At 36.3% G+C, this 17030-nt stretch overlaps 1 protein-coding gene and 1 pseudogene across 1 annotated transcript; one reads left to right on the plus strand and one right to left on the minus strand.

Moving 5' to 3' along the window:
- Positions 1–3674: 3674 nt before the first annotated feature.
- Positions 3675–6174, plus strand: LOC132032077 (putative late blight resistance protein homolog R1B-14; annotated as a pseudogene).
- Positions 6175–13627: 7453 nt separating this feature from the next.
- On the minus strand, positions 13628–14118 carry LOC132032078 (secreted RxLR effector protein 161-like). Its single transcript, XM_059421883.1, has 2 exons — positions 13999–14118; positions 13628–13903 (listed from the first exon to the last, which is right to left on the minus strand). The coding sequence occupies exons 1-2, from the start codon at positions 14116–14118 to the stop codon at positions 13628–13630; spliced, it is 396 nt and encodes a 131-aa protein (XP_059277866.1).
- Between the last annotated feature and the right edge of the window lie 2912 nt (positions 14119–17030).

Below are 17030 nucleotides of genomic sequence, written 5' to 3' on the forward strand. Positions count from 1 at the left end.
TGATCCATTCATTCTCGTCATATGTTGACCCTTGAAGCTACAAAGAATTTTGACTCTACTTGAAGTAAACGTCACGTCAAAAATATCGGGATTCTTAATTAAAAGGAATCGTACATAACTTTTTGTACGGAGTGTCGGGTGTTTGCAAAGCCTCTCAAGTGAACTCGGATTGATATCTTTCATCATCATGAGAATACGAACATCTTTATATGGTTAGAAAAGCTATTTCATATATAAATTTCATGACATTCGAATTAAATAACATGAACAATACAACCAGGGGCCGTCTAATAGAGGCAATTTTAATGGGGTATCGTATTAAATGTTTCACAAGTAGATAATTAGCCTTAAGGATCAAGGGGATGCCACGACACCCGGATGCCTCGGTTGAAACTCCGTGTATGTATGTGTATATGTATAAGGAATTCACTATATTAACATTTTTGCCACCGGACTAACTAAAGATTGAAAAGTGCCAAGAATTTTGACTCTCTGAAGTACGTCTGTCAAAAATATCGCAATTAAACGTACATAACCTACCACCCGACATGCTTTGTCGGGTTCGATCCTTTGTGCGCGCGAAAGACTTTTATATGGTTAGTTGTCTTATATTCTTTTGCTTATAAGGAATTCACTATATTAACATTTTTGCCACGACGTTCAACTCTATTTTTTAATTTTTTTTTGTCCTTTTTCTTTAATCTTCTTTACTTGTTATTCTTTATTGATCCAAAATTAACTCTTTTTTGCTTTAATAATTCTTGGCCTTTTTTTGTGTATTAATCTTTATGCATGCTTGTTGCGTGTGTATCCTATATCAATGAGCACTACATTTTAAAACGTTACATAAATATTAACAAAGATATATTTAAATAGTAAATTTACAATTTTAAAAGAACGTTTTAAGTTTTAAAATGATGAATATTATTATGTTAAGAGTTTTTAAAATTTAGAGATTACTTCGATCTTTCACCACCGTTCGCGCTAAGTGAAGATGAGTGGGTTGAAGCTACAATCCTTGATTCTTCCTGAACTATATATATGCAAGAATACACAAGGTCAATAGAGTATGAATATATTGAGGTAACATTATTAAATGGTGTATACAAGTTCGGATCTTTAACGTGGAAAATCTTTTTCTTTCTCAATGTTTTAGAGAATATGGCCTCTTATTCCTACAAAAAAAAAGAAAAAAAAATTCAGGCCGCTTAGGTACCTTTAATCTCAGAATATCTAAAAGAGGATATTACTAAAAAAATTTGCATATTCGTTCGATTTGTCTATATATAAACTGAAAAAGATAAATGACCCGAACCGTAACCCAAGTTTGAAAAAACCGACCCATTTACTCTATTTGAACGGCGTGGCACTCGGAACCTCCAAATCCTGAATCTGCCTACAACTTTCATGCACAGAGTTTTACCAAATTCACTACCAATTAAGAATGAAGTCAAGCCTTATGCAAACTCAATTAGAACTTCTGAGTTACATGCACATTTTAATTTGCTTTGGCCTTAGGAAAACCTTTTCACCCCAAATTACTTCTAGTGGACCTTGTATATTTAAGGCAACACCTTGTACTCTTTTCAAGACTAATCACCAGTATTTAATGTGTTCTAACTTGATCCGAATTTACGGAGTGTTGCATGCTCCCAAAATTTGAAAGTCGGTAAGCAATTAAGTTAGCCTCTCTGTGATAATGATCAACAAGAAAATCAATCGCCTAACATGCTCATTAAAGGTAAACTTGATAATTGAGTCGTATTCACTTTATGCGTCAAAAAGGTTTCCTCTTTTTTTAAAATAATTCTTTGGCTCCTAAGCTGGAGATTTGTTTAGATTCTCTACTCTTTATCATATTTATTTTGTTGATTTAATACTCCATCAAAGCTTAGTGGCAGACAGCTAATATTTGAATTGGCTTATAAGCTGTTTTCAGCTTTTTTGAGTGTTTGACTGGCCAACTTAAAGTTATTTTGTGCATAAAATAAGCCTAAAAAAATAATTAGGCCCGTTTGGCTTAGCTTATCTAAAGCAGCTTATAAGTTGAAAACAACTTATAAGCCATTCAACTTATAATGAAAAAAAATAAGTTAGCCTACTCTAACTTTTTTTTTTTTTTTTTGGCTTATAAGTTGTTTTCAGCTTATAAGCTGCTTATTTTAAGCCCATCCAAACAGGCTCTTATAGTATTTTTTTAAGAAAATATAATTGATGTGTATACTCCTCCATGTGCAACACTTAACCAAGTTCTCATCTCATTTATAATTAGGCAACTCTTGGTTATCTTTACAAATACCATTTTAGTCACTCAGAGGTATGCCATTTTTCTCTTGATTTAATCTTTGGTACTTATTACTTATATCTTTTCTGTTTTACTCAGTCTTTTTGTACTCATATTTGTGTTTTTAATGTTCTATTCTCAAAGTAATTTGTTGCAGTGATTTTGTAGCAAGTTTGATAATTTCAAAATCTCCTATATTCCTTATCTGCCATTGAAAGATTAGTTTCCCTTAATTATTACTCATCATTTGATTGAACTTTAGAGCTAAATACACTAGTAGTGCTTGATTAAAGTTTAATTTATCTCCTTGCATTTTATAAGGGGTTCTAGACTTTTATAGATCCTTTGATAGATAGATCCTTTGATAGGAGGGTGTGGAGGTCGTGGATTAGGGTAGAAGGTTAATAGGCATTCAGACGCATTTCTTTTCCAAGCCTGGAGTGTTAGTATTATTCACATATTTTCTTATTCTTGAATCTCTATTATACTTGGTTTTTTTAGCCTCGATTCTCTTATTATATTGCTGTTTTCTGGTTGTTGATATTGTCTCTTTTTCTTTTCTTGACCCAAGAGGGTCTACCGGAAACAGTCTCTCTACCTTTTCAAGGTAGGGGTAAGGTCTACGTACACTCTACCCTCCCTAGACCCCACTTGTGGGATTACACTAGGTTTGTTGTTGTTGTTGTTGTAGTCTTCCATAGATACTTGATTGTTGTGTAATTTGCATAGGTGAAACACTGAAACTGTAGATTTTTCCCCCTTAAAAGTACATGTAGAGGAAAAAATAATTTAAAGAAGAATTTATCTCTGTGTTATTATTTTTAAAATATAGTTTTCCTTTGGACATTAATATATCTATCTAAGTATCTATAGCATTTCCTAGGATTTTCTTTTGTCAGGTTAGAGACTTGTATGCCACATTCAATATCAGTGTGAGATTTAGAGGCGTCTAGTTTATGAAAGCCCCCTAATTTGCCTTAAAATACAAGTTAATATATCTGTATTTGGAATGACAATCTTCCAAATAGAGCAGAATGAATATAGAGGATTTATATAGTCGAGCCAAGTAGTTTGGAATTGCAACAAAGTTGATTGATTGATTATGTTGAGTAAAGAAAACTTCATACCACTTCATACTCAAAGTATTACTGATTTGTAGCATCTCATATGTATTGAAACTGTACAAGAGTGTTGAAAAGTTTCAGGGTGAAGGAAAATTATGTCAAATAAAGTGGGAAAGGATGGATAGTTATAAGAATTACCTGATCTTCTCTTTGTTTCTTACCTCCCTTTTCACAACTTTGCAGATCATGTTATTTCTAACAACATTGACCTTGTGTAACTTGCTTTCAGGTCGTAATTGTATAGGACCAGCGGGAATACGCTAGATATGGCTTATGCTAGTGTTGCTTCTCTTATGAGAATGATGGAACTACTCTTGACATCCAATTCGCCAATGCAATCTCTACTTTGTGACCACAGAGAAGAATTTCTCGCACTTTGTGAAAAAGTTAGTTCCTTGGAAGTATTTCTCAAGAACTTTGAGAAAAGGAATGTTTCTGGGGAAATGACAGATTTGGAAGCAGAGATAAAAGAAGTTGCAAATGTTGTTGAACACACAATTCAACTGCGACTAACAGAAACTGTAATGGCAAATAATGAAATGCAGAAAGAAAAGGCACATAAGATGCTTTGTCATAGCCTGCAACAAGTAGCAGAGAACATTGATTGTGTATGGAAAGAGTCAACAAAGATTCAAGATAAAGGCAAACAAGCATCAAAGGAATCTTTGGTTCAAGATTCAAGTTCAGAAAAAGTTGTTCTGAAGGTGAAGAACAATATTGTGGGACGTGATGATGAAAGGGAAAGGTTGCTGGCAGAACTAACTAGAGGCTGGTCTGGTGACCTCAAAGTCATCCTGATCATTGGGATGGGGGGCATTGGTAAAACAACTTTAGCAAAAGAAGTTTACAATGATGCATACATTCGTTCTCATTTTGATGTCCGTGCCTGGGCTACTGTATCTAGCCAACACAATGTACAGGAAATCTTGATAAGCCTTCTACGTTGTACAAAAGGTGACCAAATTTACATGGATGCTGAGTCAGCGCTAGCAGACATGCTACAAAATAGCTTAAAGGGAAAGAGATACTTAATTGTCATGGATGACATGTGGAGCAGTAAATCATGGGATGACTTGAGACAATGCTTTCCAAGTCAGAACAATGGGAGTCGAATACTGTTGACTACCCGAAACACTGAAGTAGCTTGTTATGCTGGTACTGAGAATCTTTCTTTGCAGATGGGATTGATGGATCTAGATGAGAGTTGGAAACTTTTTGGAAGTATTGTGTTCTCAGATGAAGAACTACCATCTGATGAGTTCGAGACTTGCGAAGAAAATTGTAGACAAATGTCAAGGCTTACCTCTAACTGTTGTCGTGGTTGCTGGGCTTCTGTCCAAATCAGAAAGGACTATAAAAGATTGGGAAAGTGTTGCAAAAGATGTCAAGTCATTTGTAACAAATGATCCTGATGAACAATGTTTACATGTGCTTGGATTGAGTTATAATCACTTGACCAGTGATCTAAAAGCATGCCTTCTGTATTTTGGAATTTTTCCAGAAGATTGTGAGATTTCAGCGAAGAAATTGGTGAGATTATGGATCGCTGAGGGGTTTCTGAAGTTGGAAAAAGACTTCGAAGTGGAGGCTGAGAAGTGTTTACAAGATCTTGCCGACCGATGTCTTGTTCTCGTTAGCAAGAAAAGTTTTGATGAATCAAAAATTAAATCATGTAAGGTTCATGATCTAATATATGAGATGTGCATGAGAGACGCTCAAAGCCAAAATATTTTTGTCATGAAAGACATTGCATATGATGACTGTGGTTCTTATAGGGCCCTTCTTACCCCTGGACATCAGCATCTGATAAGGAGGCAGACATACGATGAAGACAATAATATCTTGAGTCGAACTCATTCTGTTTTCTTTCTCTCTATAAAACCTTTAAGATTTACTCTAAAACCGGTGCTTATTCATTTCAATTTACTCAGAATCTTGGACTTGAGCCTCATAAAATTCAAAGTCTTCCGTCCTGAGATACTGCGCCTCATTTGGTTGAGGTACCTTGCAATGTATGGGGATTTTCGCATACCTTCAGAAATTTGCACGTTATGGAATCTGCAAACATTCATTGTTGACAGTTATGATTCGGCACCAAGAAAATTTTCAGAGACAATTTGGGAACTAACGCAATTAAGGCATCTGGGACTCAGAAGACTTTATTTGCCAAATCCCCCAAGTGTATCTGTTGGTGAAGAGAGACACTTAATCTTTTCAAGCATACAAACTATTTCTGGCTTGTCTCCAAGTAGTTGCACAAAGGAGGTTATTTCAGGGATTCGGAATGCTAAAAGATTAGAAATCTTTGGAGATGCAGGTGACAATAAAAGTTTTCAAGAATCTAGACTTCTCGAAAATCTTGTCCATCTACATCAACTTGAAACATTGAGTTTTGTTGGTTGGAGGGTATATGACTCTGCACTAGGGACCATTCCAATTGCTAAAGCTTTTCCAGCATTGCTCAAGAAGTTAAAGTTCCAAGGAACTCGTCTAAGGTGGGAGGACTTGAACATCATAGGTGAGCTACCTAACCTTGAGGTGCTGAAGCTGAAACGGAATGCTTGTTACGGCCGTGAATGGCATCCGATTGCAGGTGGATTTACTCGATTGAAGCTTTTGCTAATTTACGGATGTTATCTCGAGTACTGGAAAGCCACAAATGACAGTTTTCCAGTCCTTGAGCGCCTTGTGATTGATTGTAAATTTTTGAAAGGGATACCCATTGAGTTTGCAGAGATTCACTCACTAAAACTAATTGAGTTATAGGACCCAAAGCACCAACTCAAGGCTTCTGCTCTACGAATTCAAGAAGAACAGGAATACATGGGAAACACGCCCGTGGATGTTCGTATCTCATATAGATTCAGTCCATGTAAGTATAACATTATATTTCAGATTGAACTTCCCATAATTGCTTATGACACTTGAGCATATCTTTGTAAAGGTTAGACTCGTTTCTCATTACCACAAGGTTATATAGTTATACGGGTGCAATTGCAGTGCTTTTGCTTGCTATTCTCCAAGTCGTAGCCGTAAAAAAATAAGTATTTTCTGAATGCCTTTGTTCTGAATGAATAAGAAGATTTGATGGTTCATTTTTATTGCATGGATATAAATGTTGCGAAAAAATTAATTAAAACAGTTGTCAAATAGATTCCATGCACCTATTTCCCCTTATGGCTGGTCTAGGGATCCTTCATGTTTCTTTCCTACAACTAATGAAAAGCATAATTGAATCTAATTCAGTAGGATATTAGCTAAAGAGTTTAACATTCCTATGGAGTTTGCAGAAATTTGCTCATTACAGCTCATTGATTTAAAGAATTGTAACTGTTATTCTTGTGGCTTTTGCTGAGAGAATTCAAGAAAACCTCGGAAATAAACCATGTCCTTTCCTACAATGATGCAGGTGAGTACAATATTATTTTCCAGAATGAACTTCCAGTGGTTGCTTTTGAAACTTAAAAGTGTATAATGACCAAGGGTTAATTTTATTCAACAAATGAATTTAATAAAAGAATTCTAGCTAAATTTGAAAAAGAACACAAAATGACATGGTGCTAGAAGTGGTTAGTTTGTGTAGTTGTAGATGAGTATTTGTTTTTGATGAATTGGGGCCGCCTTCCGTGCATAAGGATTTGTAATGCACAAATTATTGTTTTGGCTTGTATGAAGAAAAGACCTCAAGGCATTTTAACCATTGTGCAGAGGATGAGGACGAGGACAAGGACAAGGAGGAGCTCCGCAAGGATTCGAGATCAAGTGTCAAAAGGAAGAATTTGCTCACCTCTTATGTCAAAAGGAAGGAAAAAGAAGCCCACACAATTCTACACTGATCAATGTTGACTGATAGAATTGTTCAGATTTATCATGGATACTGCAGACTTTAGTTTTTTTCATAATTCATATTGTAAAAATAATGGATATCCTTTTCTTATATACTTTGCATTAAGGAGAAAAGGCCGATTTCCTCCTTAGCTTCTTTATCTTGTGTAACTCCTTTTTATTTGTTTTCAAAGCACTTGTAAATTTCTGTTAAACATCCTTTGCACAAGTAGAATTCTAAATTCAGGACAGATCAGAAATTTTGGACAATGCATAAGATGGAGATCGAACAAGTTATATTTAGATGTTAACAATAACATGTAATGAAAAAATGGAAAATATATAATTAGCAATTTGAGATTGTTATAAACTACTGATGTTAGTTCATCGTTATAGGTGATAAGATGTGAATACTTATTTTCTGAATCAACTGTTAAAACGCTTTTTTTCTAGGTCAAAGAGGAAGAAAGAAAATCGATTACAAGATGCTTCAACAAAGATGATCGAGGATTGAGCTGAACACGTTCTAAATCCTAAGGTACACAGCCACAAGTAATATATATATATATATATTTTTTGCAAGTTTAAGGGAGAAAATATGTATTAACCCAAATTTCTATTGAGATAATTACCCCACCCTTACCATATTGTATTTTCTGGACTTATTGCTCTCCATCAAAACAAAACTTACTGGCAGGCAGCTAAACCCAACGATGTGAGACTTTTAACACCCCACCTCACGCCCAGGATTGGATATGGGGTCCAACATCGGTAATAACGAATTGGGCGGGCCTACTCTAATACCATATAATAATGGAACTTGGCCCTCACTCAACCCAAAAGGGGCAATTCGCAGAATTGCCCTTCTTTTGGGGTGGTCTTTAACTTTTGCCCCTCAAATTGGTGGTCTTTAATTTTTGCCCTTCGCCTAAAACCCATGGGTTCCGGGTTCGAATCCCCGCTCAGTCAAAAATTTAAAAAGAATTCGCAAGGCAGAGTTTGAATTTCGCTACCCTCCGAACCGGACTTTGCCTTGAAACATATATATATATATATATATATATATATATATTTACTTTTCAAGGCAAATTTTTAGTTATGCTTTAACTAAAAGTGTGCCCCATAAGACATAACAAAAAGTATGCCTCATAAGGCGAAACTTTTCCTTAAGGCATAACTAAAAGTTTGCCTTATAAGGCAAAGTCTATACCTTAAGGAAAAATTGTGCGCTTTTGGGGCATACTTTTGAATTATACGCTTAACTAAAAGTCGCACGTACAGGCGCTAAACTATGCGCTCGAGGAAAGTTCCGCCTTGAGGCGGACTTTTTAGTTATGCGGATCCGCATAACTTTAGTTTTTCCTTAAGGCGTGTATGCTGGATCCGGCATACACGCCCCCCAGTCCTGCCTTACGAATTATTTTTTCATTTTATGCCTGAGCGGGGGTTCGAACCCAGAACCTCAGGTATTCGCCCACCTTTCCAAGCGAGGAGCAAAACATAAAGACCACAAATATGAGGGCAAAATTTAAAGACCACAAATATGAGGGGAAAAATTTAAAGACCCCCAAAAGAAGGGCAATCCGCGCAAAAAAATGACCCAAAAGCTAGCTCATGAGGGAGGATTGCCCAAGTCCATATAAAGAGATCATGTACTCTTTAACCCGCGAGTGTGGGACTCTTAAAACATGGTGGTAAATTTTGTACTCCATCCGTCCCAAAAAAATTGTCTTGATTTCCTTTTTAATGTAACAAAAAGATTGTGGCTTTCATATTTAAACAATTTAACTTTATGAAATGATTTACAGTCACACAACTATTTAAGGCTTGTTTTGGACCACACATTTCAAAAGTCTTCATTTGTATCTTAAACTTTGTGCCAAGTCAAACTAAGACAATCTTTTTGGGACGGAGGGAGTAATAAATTAATGCCGTGTGATGTATTACTCGTATAAAACGAATACAATGCATTTGGATTCCCCAAATTCAATTTTAAGAAAGGCAACTTTTTGTTTCTTTCAATAGATACCAAGATTAGATTGGAAATAAAAAATCTAGAAATAGTACTGCATATGATATGGGAGAGTAACATAACTCTATCTTAAACATATGTTCAATTATTTTCTTTGGCTGAGTACGCTTGTGCAAACGAGGACATAAAGTCATTAGAGATCAACATTATTTTGTGAATCCTCTACTGATATAAAGTTTTTGTTTAGGTCAAAGTGGAAGAACAAAATATCGATTACATCTTACATATCCCATTATGATTCTTATAAGATGTTTTAGCAGAGATAATCTAGGATTTAGAGTCAGTTGATTCTGAATGAGAGTGTGAGTCACACGTTTAAATGTTTTTCATATTATTATAGCTTTTGAACTGTCCACTATTACCATCTTCGGGATCTATATTGTACACACAAGGGAAAAAATTGTTCGAGGCGCACAGCCAAAAGACAAATGGAAACAATTTTGTAACAAAATATGCAGTCACTTGGATTGCAATTGCATACAAGATCTCTGTGCAACTAGTAGTAAAGAAAACATGTGAAATGTTGCTCTTGGTCGCATGTTTTTGCTATTTCTTCCATGTTCATGCATGTGGGTTCTCATCAAATCCAATGCCACTTTCTTTCTTTAATGCCTCTCTAATTTATGGGCCAAGAAATGTGCTTTGAAACTCCAAAATAAATGAGTCTTTCAAGGCTCTGTCCTCTTTTAATTTGTCTAGTTCTTTATCCTTGAAACAGGCTCATAAAAATACTCTCACAAACAAATTTGGAGCCCTTTATTCATAGATTTTGTTTCATAAATTTGTCCACCTGTGGTATATAAATGTTTGTTTATTAAACTAGCTCATTATTTCAACTTCAAATTTGAAATATGGAGTTTAATCTTTGTGGGAGAGAGAGAGGCTGTTTCCGATAGACACTCAGCTCAAGAAAATTATTTTTTCTTTCGAGGTCACCCAACTATACGAAATTATCTAGTAAAATCACGTTTCATTTGTTTGTAACAGAAAAGTCACTTAACTATGTACATATATCACTCAAAAGGTCACTCAATCAACTAAAACTGCATGTTATACCCTTTAAATTATCAACTTTTGTCTTTTTAATCTACACTATGGAGTTACCTATAGAACAAAGAAATTTTATTTATAAAGTAAAAATGTAAAATATATTTTTCAAGCATATATAATGTTGAAATAATAAAATAATTATTCAGAATAATTTGTTTGTATCAAGAATTTTGCTAATAACAACACAAACTCAAAAATTGCACACTTGATAATGAAAAAAAATAAAAGCTTTTAAAATTCAGTGCATGTGATACAAAAAAATAAAATAAAAATGGAGGTATATCTGATAATTTACATTATAGATGCTTGAAAACAGCAATCAATTATTTTATTATCACACCATTATATATGCTTCAAAACTATTTTTCAGTTTTTTACTTTTTAAATAAAATTTCTTTGTTCTATAGTTAAGTCCATAATATAGATTAAAAAGAGAAAAAATTACCATATATTTTTTTTAAAAGGTAAAAATGACAAAGGTTGATAATTTAGAGGGTAAAATAGATATTTGGTCGGTTGAGCGACCTTTTGAGTGCTATAGACATAGTTAATGCTATAGACATAGTTAAATGACTTTTCTCTTACAAACAAAAGAAATATGACTTCACTATGTAATTTCAGAAAGTTGAGTGACTTTGATTAGTGGTCTCTATATATAGTACGTACATCGAGATCCAAAAGGTTAAATCAAGATGTTAATGGGTAATAAACTAATCAACTTAAGCCGTTCAAGCATATAAAAGATGTAAAAATAGCATACAATATGATAGGTATCAGAACAAGCGGAGCTGAGGCTCGCAAGGGGATTCATTCAAACCGCCTTCGTTAAAAAATTACAATATATATACAAGGTCAAAATTAATTTTATGTGCATATTACAGATGTTGAATTCCCGTTTATTTCTTTGTGTGTTTACTTTTTTATATTTTGAATCTCCTTTGTGAAAATTCTATCTCCGCCAAGCCTTTAGAGTATCATGTCCACAGAGAACCAGATGGGTGTGATTTTTGACATCTAGGATTGGAACCATCGGAAAAAGAGTGCAAGTAGCACCTATAGAGATAAAACTAGAGAATGTTGCCAGATATAGTTTGACCGTGTACTAGCATACAGGAGACGAGGTAGACCTAAAACCATAGCAGAGATAACGTATCGAAATAACTGAAAGTGCAAGAGGGGGTGGTGAATTGTTATTTTTTTGGTCTTTAGAGAGTCGACTATGTATATCACCTAGTCGACTATGGTAAATCTAATTGTAAAGTAAATGCAGAAAGTAATTGACACACGAAATTTATACTGGTTCAGATTCAATGTGAATCCTAGTCCAGTCCCCTTGGGTTGCAAGGGTGATCTCTGCAGCTCTTTAATGTGAATCTTTGGTACAAAGGATTGGTTTGAATGGAGCTCTTATGTCTGCACTCAACCTCTCGTATTTTTCTGTTACAAGGTCTCACCAACTGAAAATAACTCTCTCCTCTCTTTTTTGTTTACACAGCAACTCTTAATTGAATTACAATGCTTATGAAAAGTAGAGCAAAGACTATGTGAAGGTTGAGACAAAGTACAATTTGTGCGTCTGAATAAGCCAGTATTTATACATAAGGTATGAAGTTGTCGTGGCTCTTCTAAGCAGAGAAAGCAACCCAAGAGATTTGATCCTTGGAAAATAGGAAGATTGAGGATCCTTATTTTCCAAGAATAAAGCAAGAGCTTTGATGATGATTGATCTTTTCCTTGCGTCCTTGGACAGCTTGATACTTGATTTTCTCCTTTCCTTAAATGCTCTTTGATTTGTCTTCAACTGATTTCCTTTCCTTGTGCAATGGGTCTCGTGGTACTTGATTTGCCAGTGATAGTTTCCTTTCAGTGATTCCTTCCTCATTTATGCAGATACCAAGCTAACTTGGTCTATCCATGGGCCGACTGGTTCTAGGCCTAGCGCAGTGTGTTTAATTGCTTGGGCCTTGATCCTTTGTTGGGCCTTGAGTATTTTCCCTGCATAGTAACATACAAACATAAGTTGTCATCATTAAAATCTTAACACTAACAATAACTGTAGTATTTTAAGAAAAATATTGGTTTAGCTAAGCATAGAACATTATGGAAGTAAAGATTCATAAAGGCGATACAAACTAGTTGAGATTAAAGCTCTGTTGTTGCACTTTTATTAGATCCGGTTTTCTTAGTAGTCTCTTTATTCATGTTAGAGACGTGTATGTCACATTCAAGATACGTGTGAGATTTAGGGAACCTTTAGTTATAAGAAGCCTCTAATTTGCCTTTACATACAACTTATTTATCCGTATTGGAATGAAAATGTTGCAAATAGACCAAAATGGATATAGAGGATTAATTCATATTGTGGACTCAAGTAGTTTGGCATTGCAACACTGTTGATTGTTGATTATGTTGAATAAAGGGAACTTCATATCCAAAGTATTATAGAATCGCATCGTTAATTTTCATTGAAACTGTTAGCGGAAACGTAAAAGAAAGAACACAAGATTTAATGTGGTTCGGATCAAAATGATCCTATTTTCATCAGAGAACAGTTGACTTTATATTATTAACAAAGAAGGGGAGAGATCCCAATTACACCTAAGAGAATTGCTCTCTCAACTCTCTACTCACTACAAAGGATTTATGAATTTTTGGGATGCTAAACAAAGAAGAATTGCCTCTCATTTTATAGGCATAAAATGACTTGGGCTCCAAGTGTGCTACATGAGCTCTTCAATTCTCCTCCACACCTTAGCATTCTTTGGCTCCAAGCAATGCATCCTTTGGCTCTAAGTATCCTTTGTCTCCAAGTGATTTAGCAAGCTCCAAGTAATTGAGCATCCTTTGGCTTCAAGTAATAGAAAATCATCCAACACATGAGTTTTTCTATCACATAACAAAAACCAACTCTTTCAATCTCCACCTTGGTTTGTTTTTCCAAGCATGCCTATGAACAACTCTGGCCAAAACTTCTAAGCCTACTGGGCAACCCCGTTGTAAGAAATAAGAAGAATCAAACCATTGTTAAACATACCACCTCCACCTAACAACTGTTCTCTCGGAGTTGCATCAGTTGTGCGTACTCTCGCTAAGTCCTTGCAGTGTGCAAACTTGTATAGCTAGCAGGACTATCTTGGTCAACATGTCTGCAGCGTTATCGTCTGTGATAACCTTCACGACCTTGATAGTTCCCTCTTCAACAACATCTCGAATAAAATGAAATCTAACATCAATGATTTTAGTGCGCTCATGAAATCTCTTATTTTTAATCAGATGAATAACACTCTAACTATCACATCTAAGGGTTGATTCCTACTGAACCAAACTCAATTCCACCACTAAACCTTTCAACCAGATAGCTTCTTTCACCACCTTCGTTGCTACCATGTATTCTGCTTCTGTCGTAGACAAAGCAATAATCGACTGCAGAGTCGATTTCCAACTAACAACACTGCCAACAAGAGCAAAGATGTATCCAGTTGTGGACCTCCTTCTGTCAAGATCCCCTGCATAGTCATAATCCACATAACCGAGAATTGAAATACCTCCACCACCTTTTTGAAAGGTTAGACCAATATCAGAAGCTCCCTTGAGATATCTCACTATCCACTTGACAGCTTCTCAATGCCTCTTTCCTGGGTTGGACATGTATGTGCTTATCACACTTATATAATTCTACTAACTGCGCTGGCATAAGGAACCTTTAACATATGCTCCACCTCATCTTCGGACTGAGGCTTTTGTAACTCTGAAAGTTTAAAATGAGGAGCTAACAGTGTACTTACAGGCTTGCACGTATGCATATTGAATCTCTAGAGAACCCTTTCGATGTACCTCTTCTGAGAAAGATGTACAACACCGTCTTCTCTTGAAATCTCCATACCAAGGATTTTCTTTGTAGCTCCCAAATCCTTCATATCAAATTCCTTACTTAACAGTTTCTTCAAAGCATTTATCTTTTTAATGTTGTTAGCAGCAATAAGCATATCATCAACATACAACAGTAAATAAATCATTGAGTTACCAGACATCTTCTTGTGATACACACAGCTATCAAATGCACTCCTTGAGAATTCATGTGTAGTCATGAATGCATCAAACCTCTTGTACCACTGTCTAGGGGATTGCTTCAAACCATACAAAGATTTCTTCAGTTGGCATACATGATCTTCTTTTCCCTCAGCTAGGAAACCTTCAGGCCGATCCATATAGATTGTCTCTTCTAGATCACCATATAAGAAAGCAGTTTTGACATCAAGCTATTGAAGCTCCAAGTCAAATTGTGCAACCAATGTTAATAGCACGCGAATTGAGCTATGCTTCACGACTGGAGAGAAAATCTCCTTGTAATCAATTTCCTCCTTCTGACTGAAACCCTTTATGACCAATCTCGCCTTAAACCTAGCATCTTCCACTTCAGGAATTCCATCTTTTTCTTTTCTATAGACCCATATCCAACTGTCTTCTTTCCCTTTTTCCTTTTCACTAAGACCCATGTCTGATTCTTGTGAAGAGACTCCATCTCTTCAGTCATGGCTAACATACGAGGAGGGCTCCAGATCCTTAATCTCTTCTTCTGCAGCTACGAACGCATATGCAATTAGGTTTGCTTGATCTATAAGGCATTTCGGTCTTTGTATCTGCCTCTTCTCCCTTCCCTTCGCAACTGTGTATGGTTCATTGACATCAAGTTCTTTAAGATCTACATCTTTTGACTCATCTTTCACCTGAGTCTCTTGATCCTCTTCCATGTTAAGCTCCACCAGAAGCTCCACCTGCTCGTTGTTCTCGTTTCCTAAAAACTCCACAGAAACTTTACGGGGATCAAGTATAGAGGATTCATCAAAGGTGACATATCTACTAACTATAAATTTGAGTAAAGACAAACACCAAAGTTTGTACCCTTTTACTCCTTCCACATACCCTACGAATATAGACTTCTTAGCCCTTGGTTCAAGCTTTTCTTCATTAACATGATAATAAGCTGGACACCCAAATACTCGTAAGTATGAATAGTTAGAGGGTTCACCTGACCATACCTCATTCGGAGTCTCTAAGTTAATCGCCGATGCTGGAGATCGATTGACAATGTGAGCAGCACTGTGAACTGCTTCAGCCCAAAATACTTTTGACATTTTGGCTTGCAGGAGCATATAACGAGCCTTTTTAAGAACAGTTCTGTTCATCCTCTTGGCAACTCAGTTCTATTGTGGGGTATGCCTGATAGTCCTATGTCTTGAGATTCTCTGAACCTTGCGGAAATCATTAACTCTTCACTGCAAAACTCCAAGCCATTGTCTCTGCGAAGATATTTGATTTTTCGCTCCATTTGATTCTCAACCAAAATCTTCCACTCTTTAAATGCTTCAAAAGCGTTACTTTTTTCCTTCAAAAAACACACCCAAACCTTTCGTGAGAAATAATCAATAAAAGTGAGAAGATACCTCTTTCCGCCTTTGATGGAAGTTTAGAGGGACCCTATAAAACTGAATGGATGTAGTCTAGCACCCCTCCTGTCTTGTGCTTGCCAGTGCTGAAGCTGACCTTCTTCTACTTCCCTAGAACCCAGTTCTCACAAAATTCAAGTGTGTTGATCTTCTTACCTTTCAAAAGGTTACGGTTGCTCAATATCTCCAGTCCACGTGCGCTCATATGGCCCAATCTTATGTGCCATAATCTTGCCTTGTCATCATTAGATAACTGCACTCTAGATGCATTTGCAGAGCCAACAATGGTGCTTCCTGCCAATGTGTAAAGGCCATCCTCTAGCTTGCCTTTCAGCATGACTAAAGAACCTTTAGTCACCTTCATAGTTCTTCCTTTGCTCATGTACCTGTAGCCTTGTTCATCCAGAGTATCCACGGAGATCAAATTCTTCTTCAGATCAGGAACATAACGGACTTGTGTAATAGTTCTCACGGCTCCATCATGGCTGTCACACCCCCGACCTTGGTAAGGCGTGACTGGCACTCGGCACCTTGCGGGAACTGAGCGAACCAAACTGTAACTCACGTTTTCTGTATCTCGAAAGGAACATAGGACCAAGGTACTATAAACCATAGGGGCACAAGCCCAAAAGATAACATACTTACGTCTTCAAACTAATCTCGAATGCACGTGCCAGTAAGGCTATCCTTAATAATGATACAACATAGTATAAGTCGAGATAATTATAAGATATCTAACTGTGCATATCTGTCTACGAGCCTCTATAAGAGTACATGACATAAAGTGGATGGAACAGGGCCTCGCCATACCCATGCAAATGTATATGCAACTATGCTGACTCACAGGCTAACTCCGAAGTAAGTAGAGTGCCACGACTCTGCCTGCTGAGATGATATCTTTACTGAAAGATCCGTCAAGCTGTATCTCAAGACCTGCGGGCATAAAACGCAAGGCCCCCAAAGGGACGCGCACGAGCAATGTACCGAGTATGCAAGGCGGAAAGTGCAACAAAATAGCCATATACTAAAGATGAGAAGAATAAGAATCAACCTGGCATTTCTGAACTACCGATGGAAATCTAGCACATGTATTCATACCTCTTCATCTTCTTGTAATATTTACTAGGTCTGTATACCCTACCATGGCCCTGGTTAACTTATCATCAAACATTATCCGAACATATGTTGCGGCGTGCAACCCGATCCATATATATATACATGTCTCTCTATACTCTCACATGCTTAACCGTATCTATGTACAGTACTGT

The sequence above is a fragment of the Lycium ferocissimum genome, chromosome 9 (assembly GCF_029784015.1).
Source record: "Lycium ferocissimum isolate CSIRO_LF1 chromosome 9, AGI_CSIRO_Lferr_CH_V1, whole genome shotgun sequence".
Classification (NCBI taxonomy): domain Eukaryota; kingdom Viridiplantae; phylum Streptophyta; class Magnoliopsida; order Solanales; family Solanaceae; genus Lycium; species Lycium ferocissimum.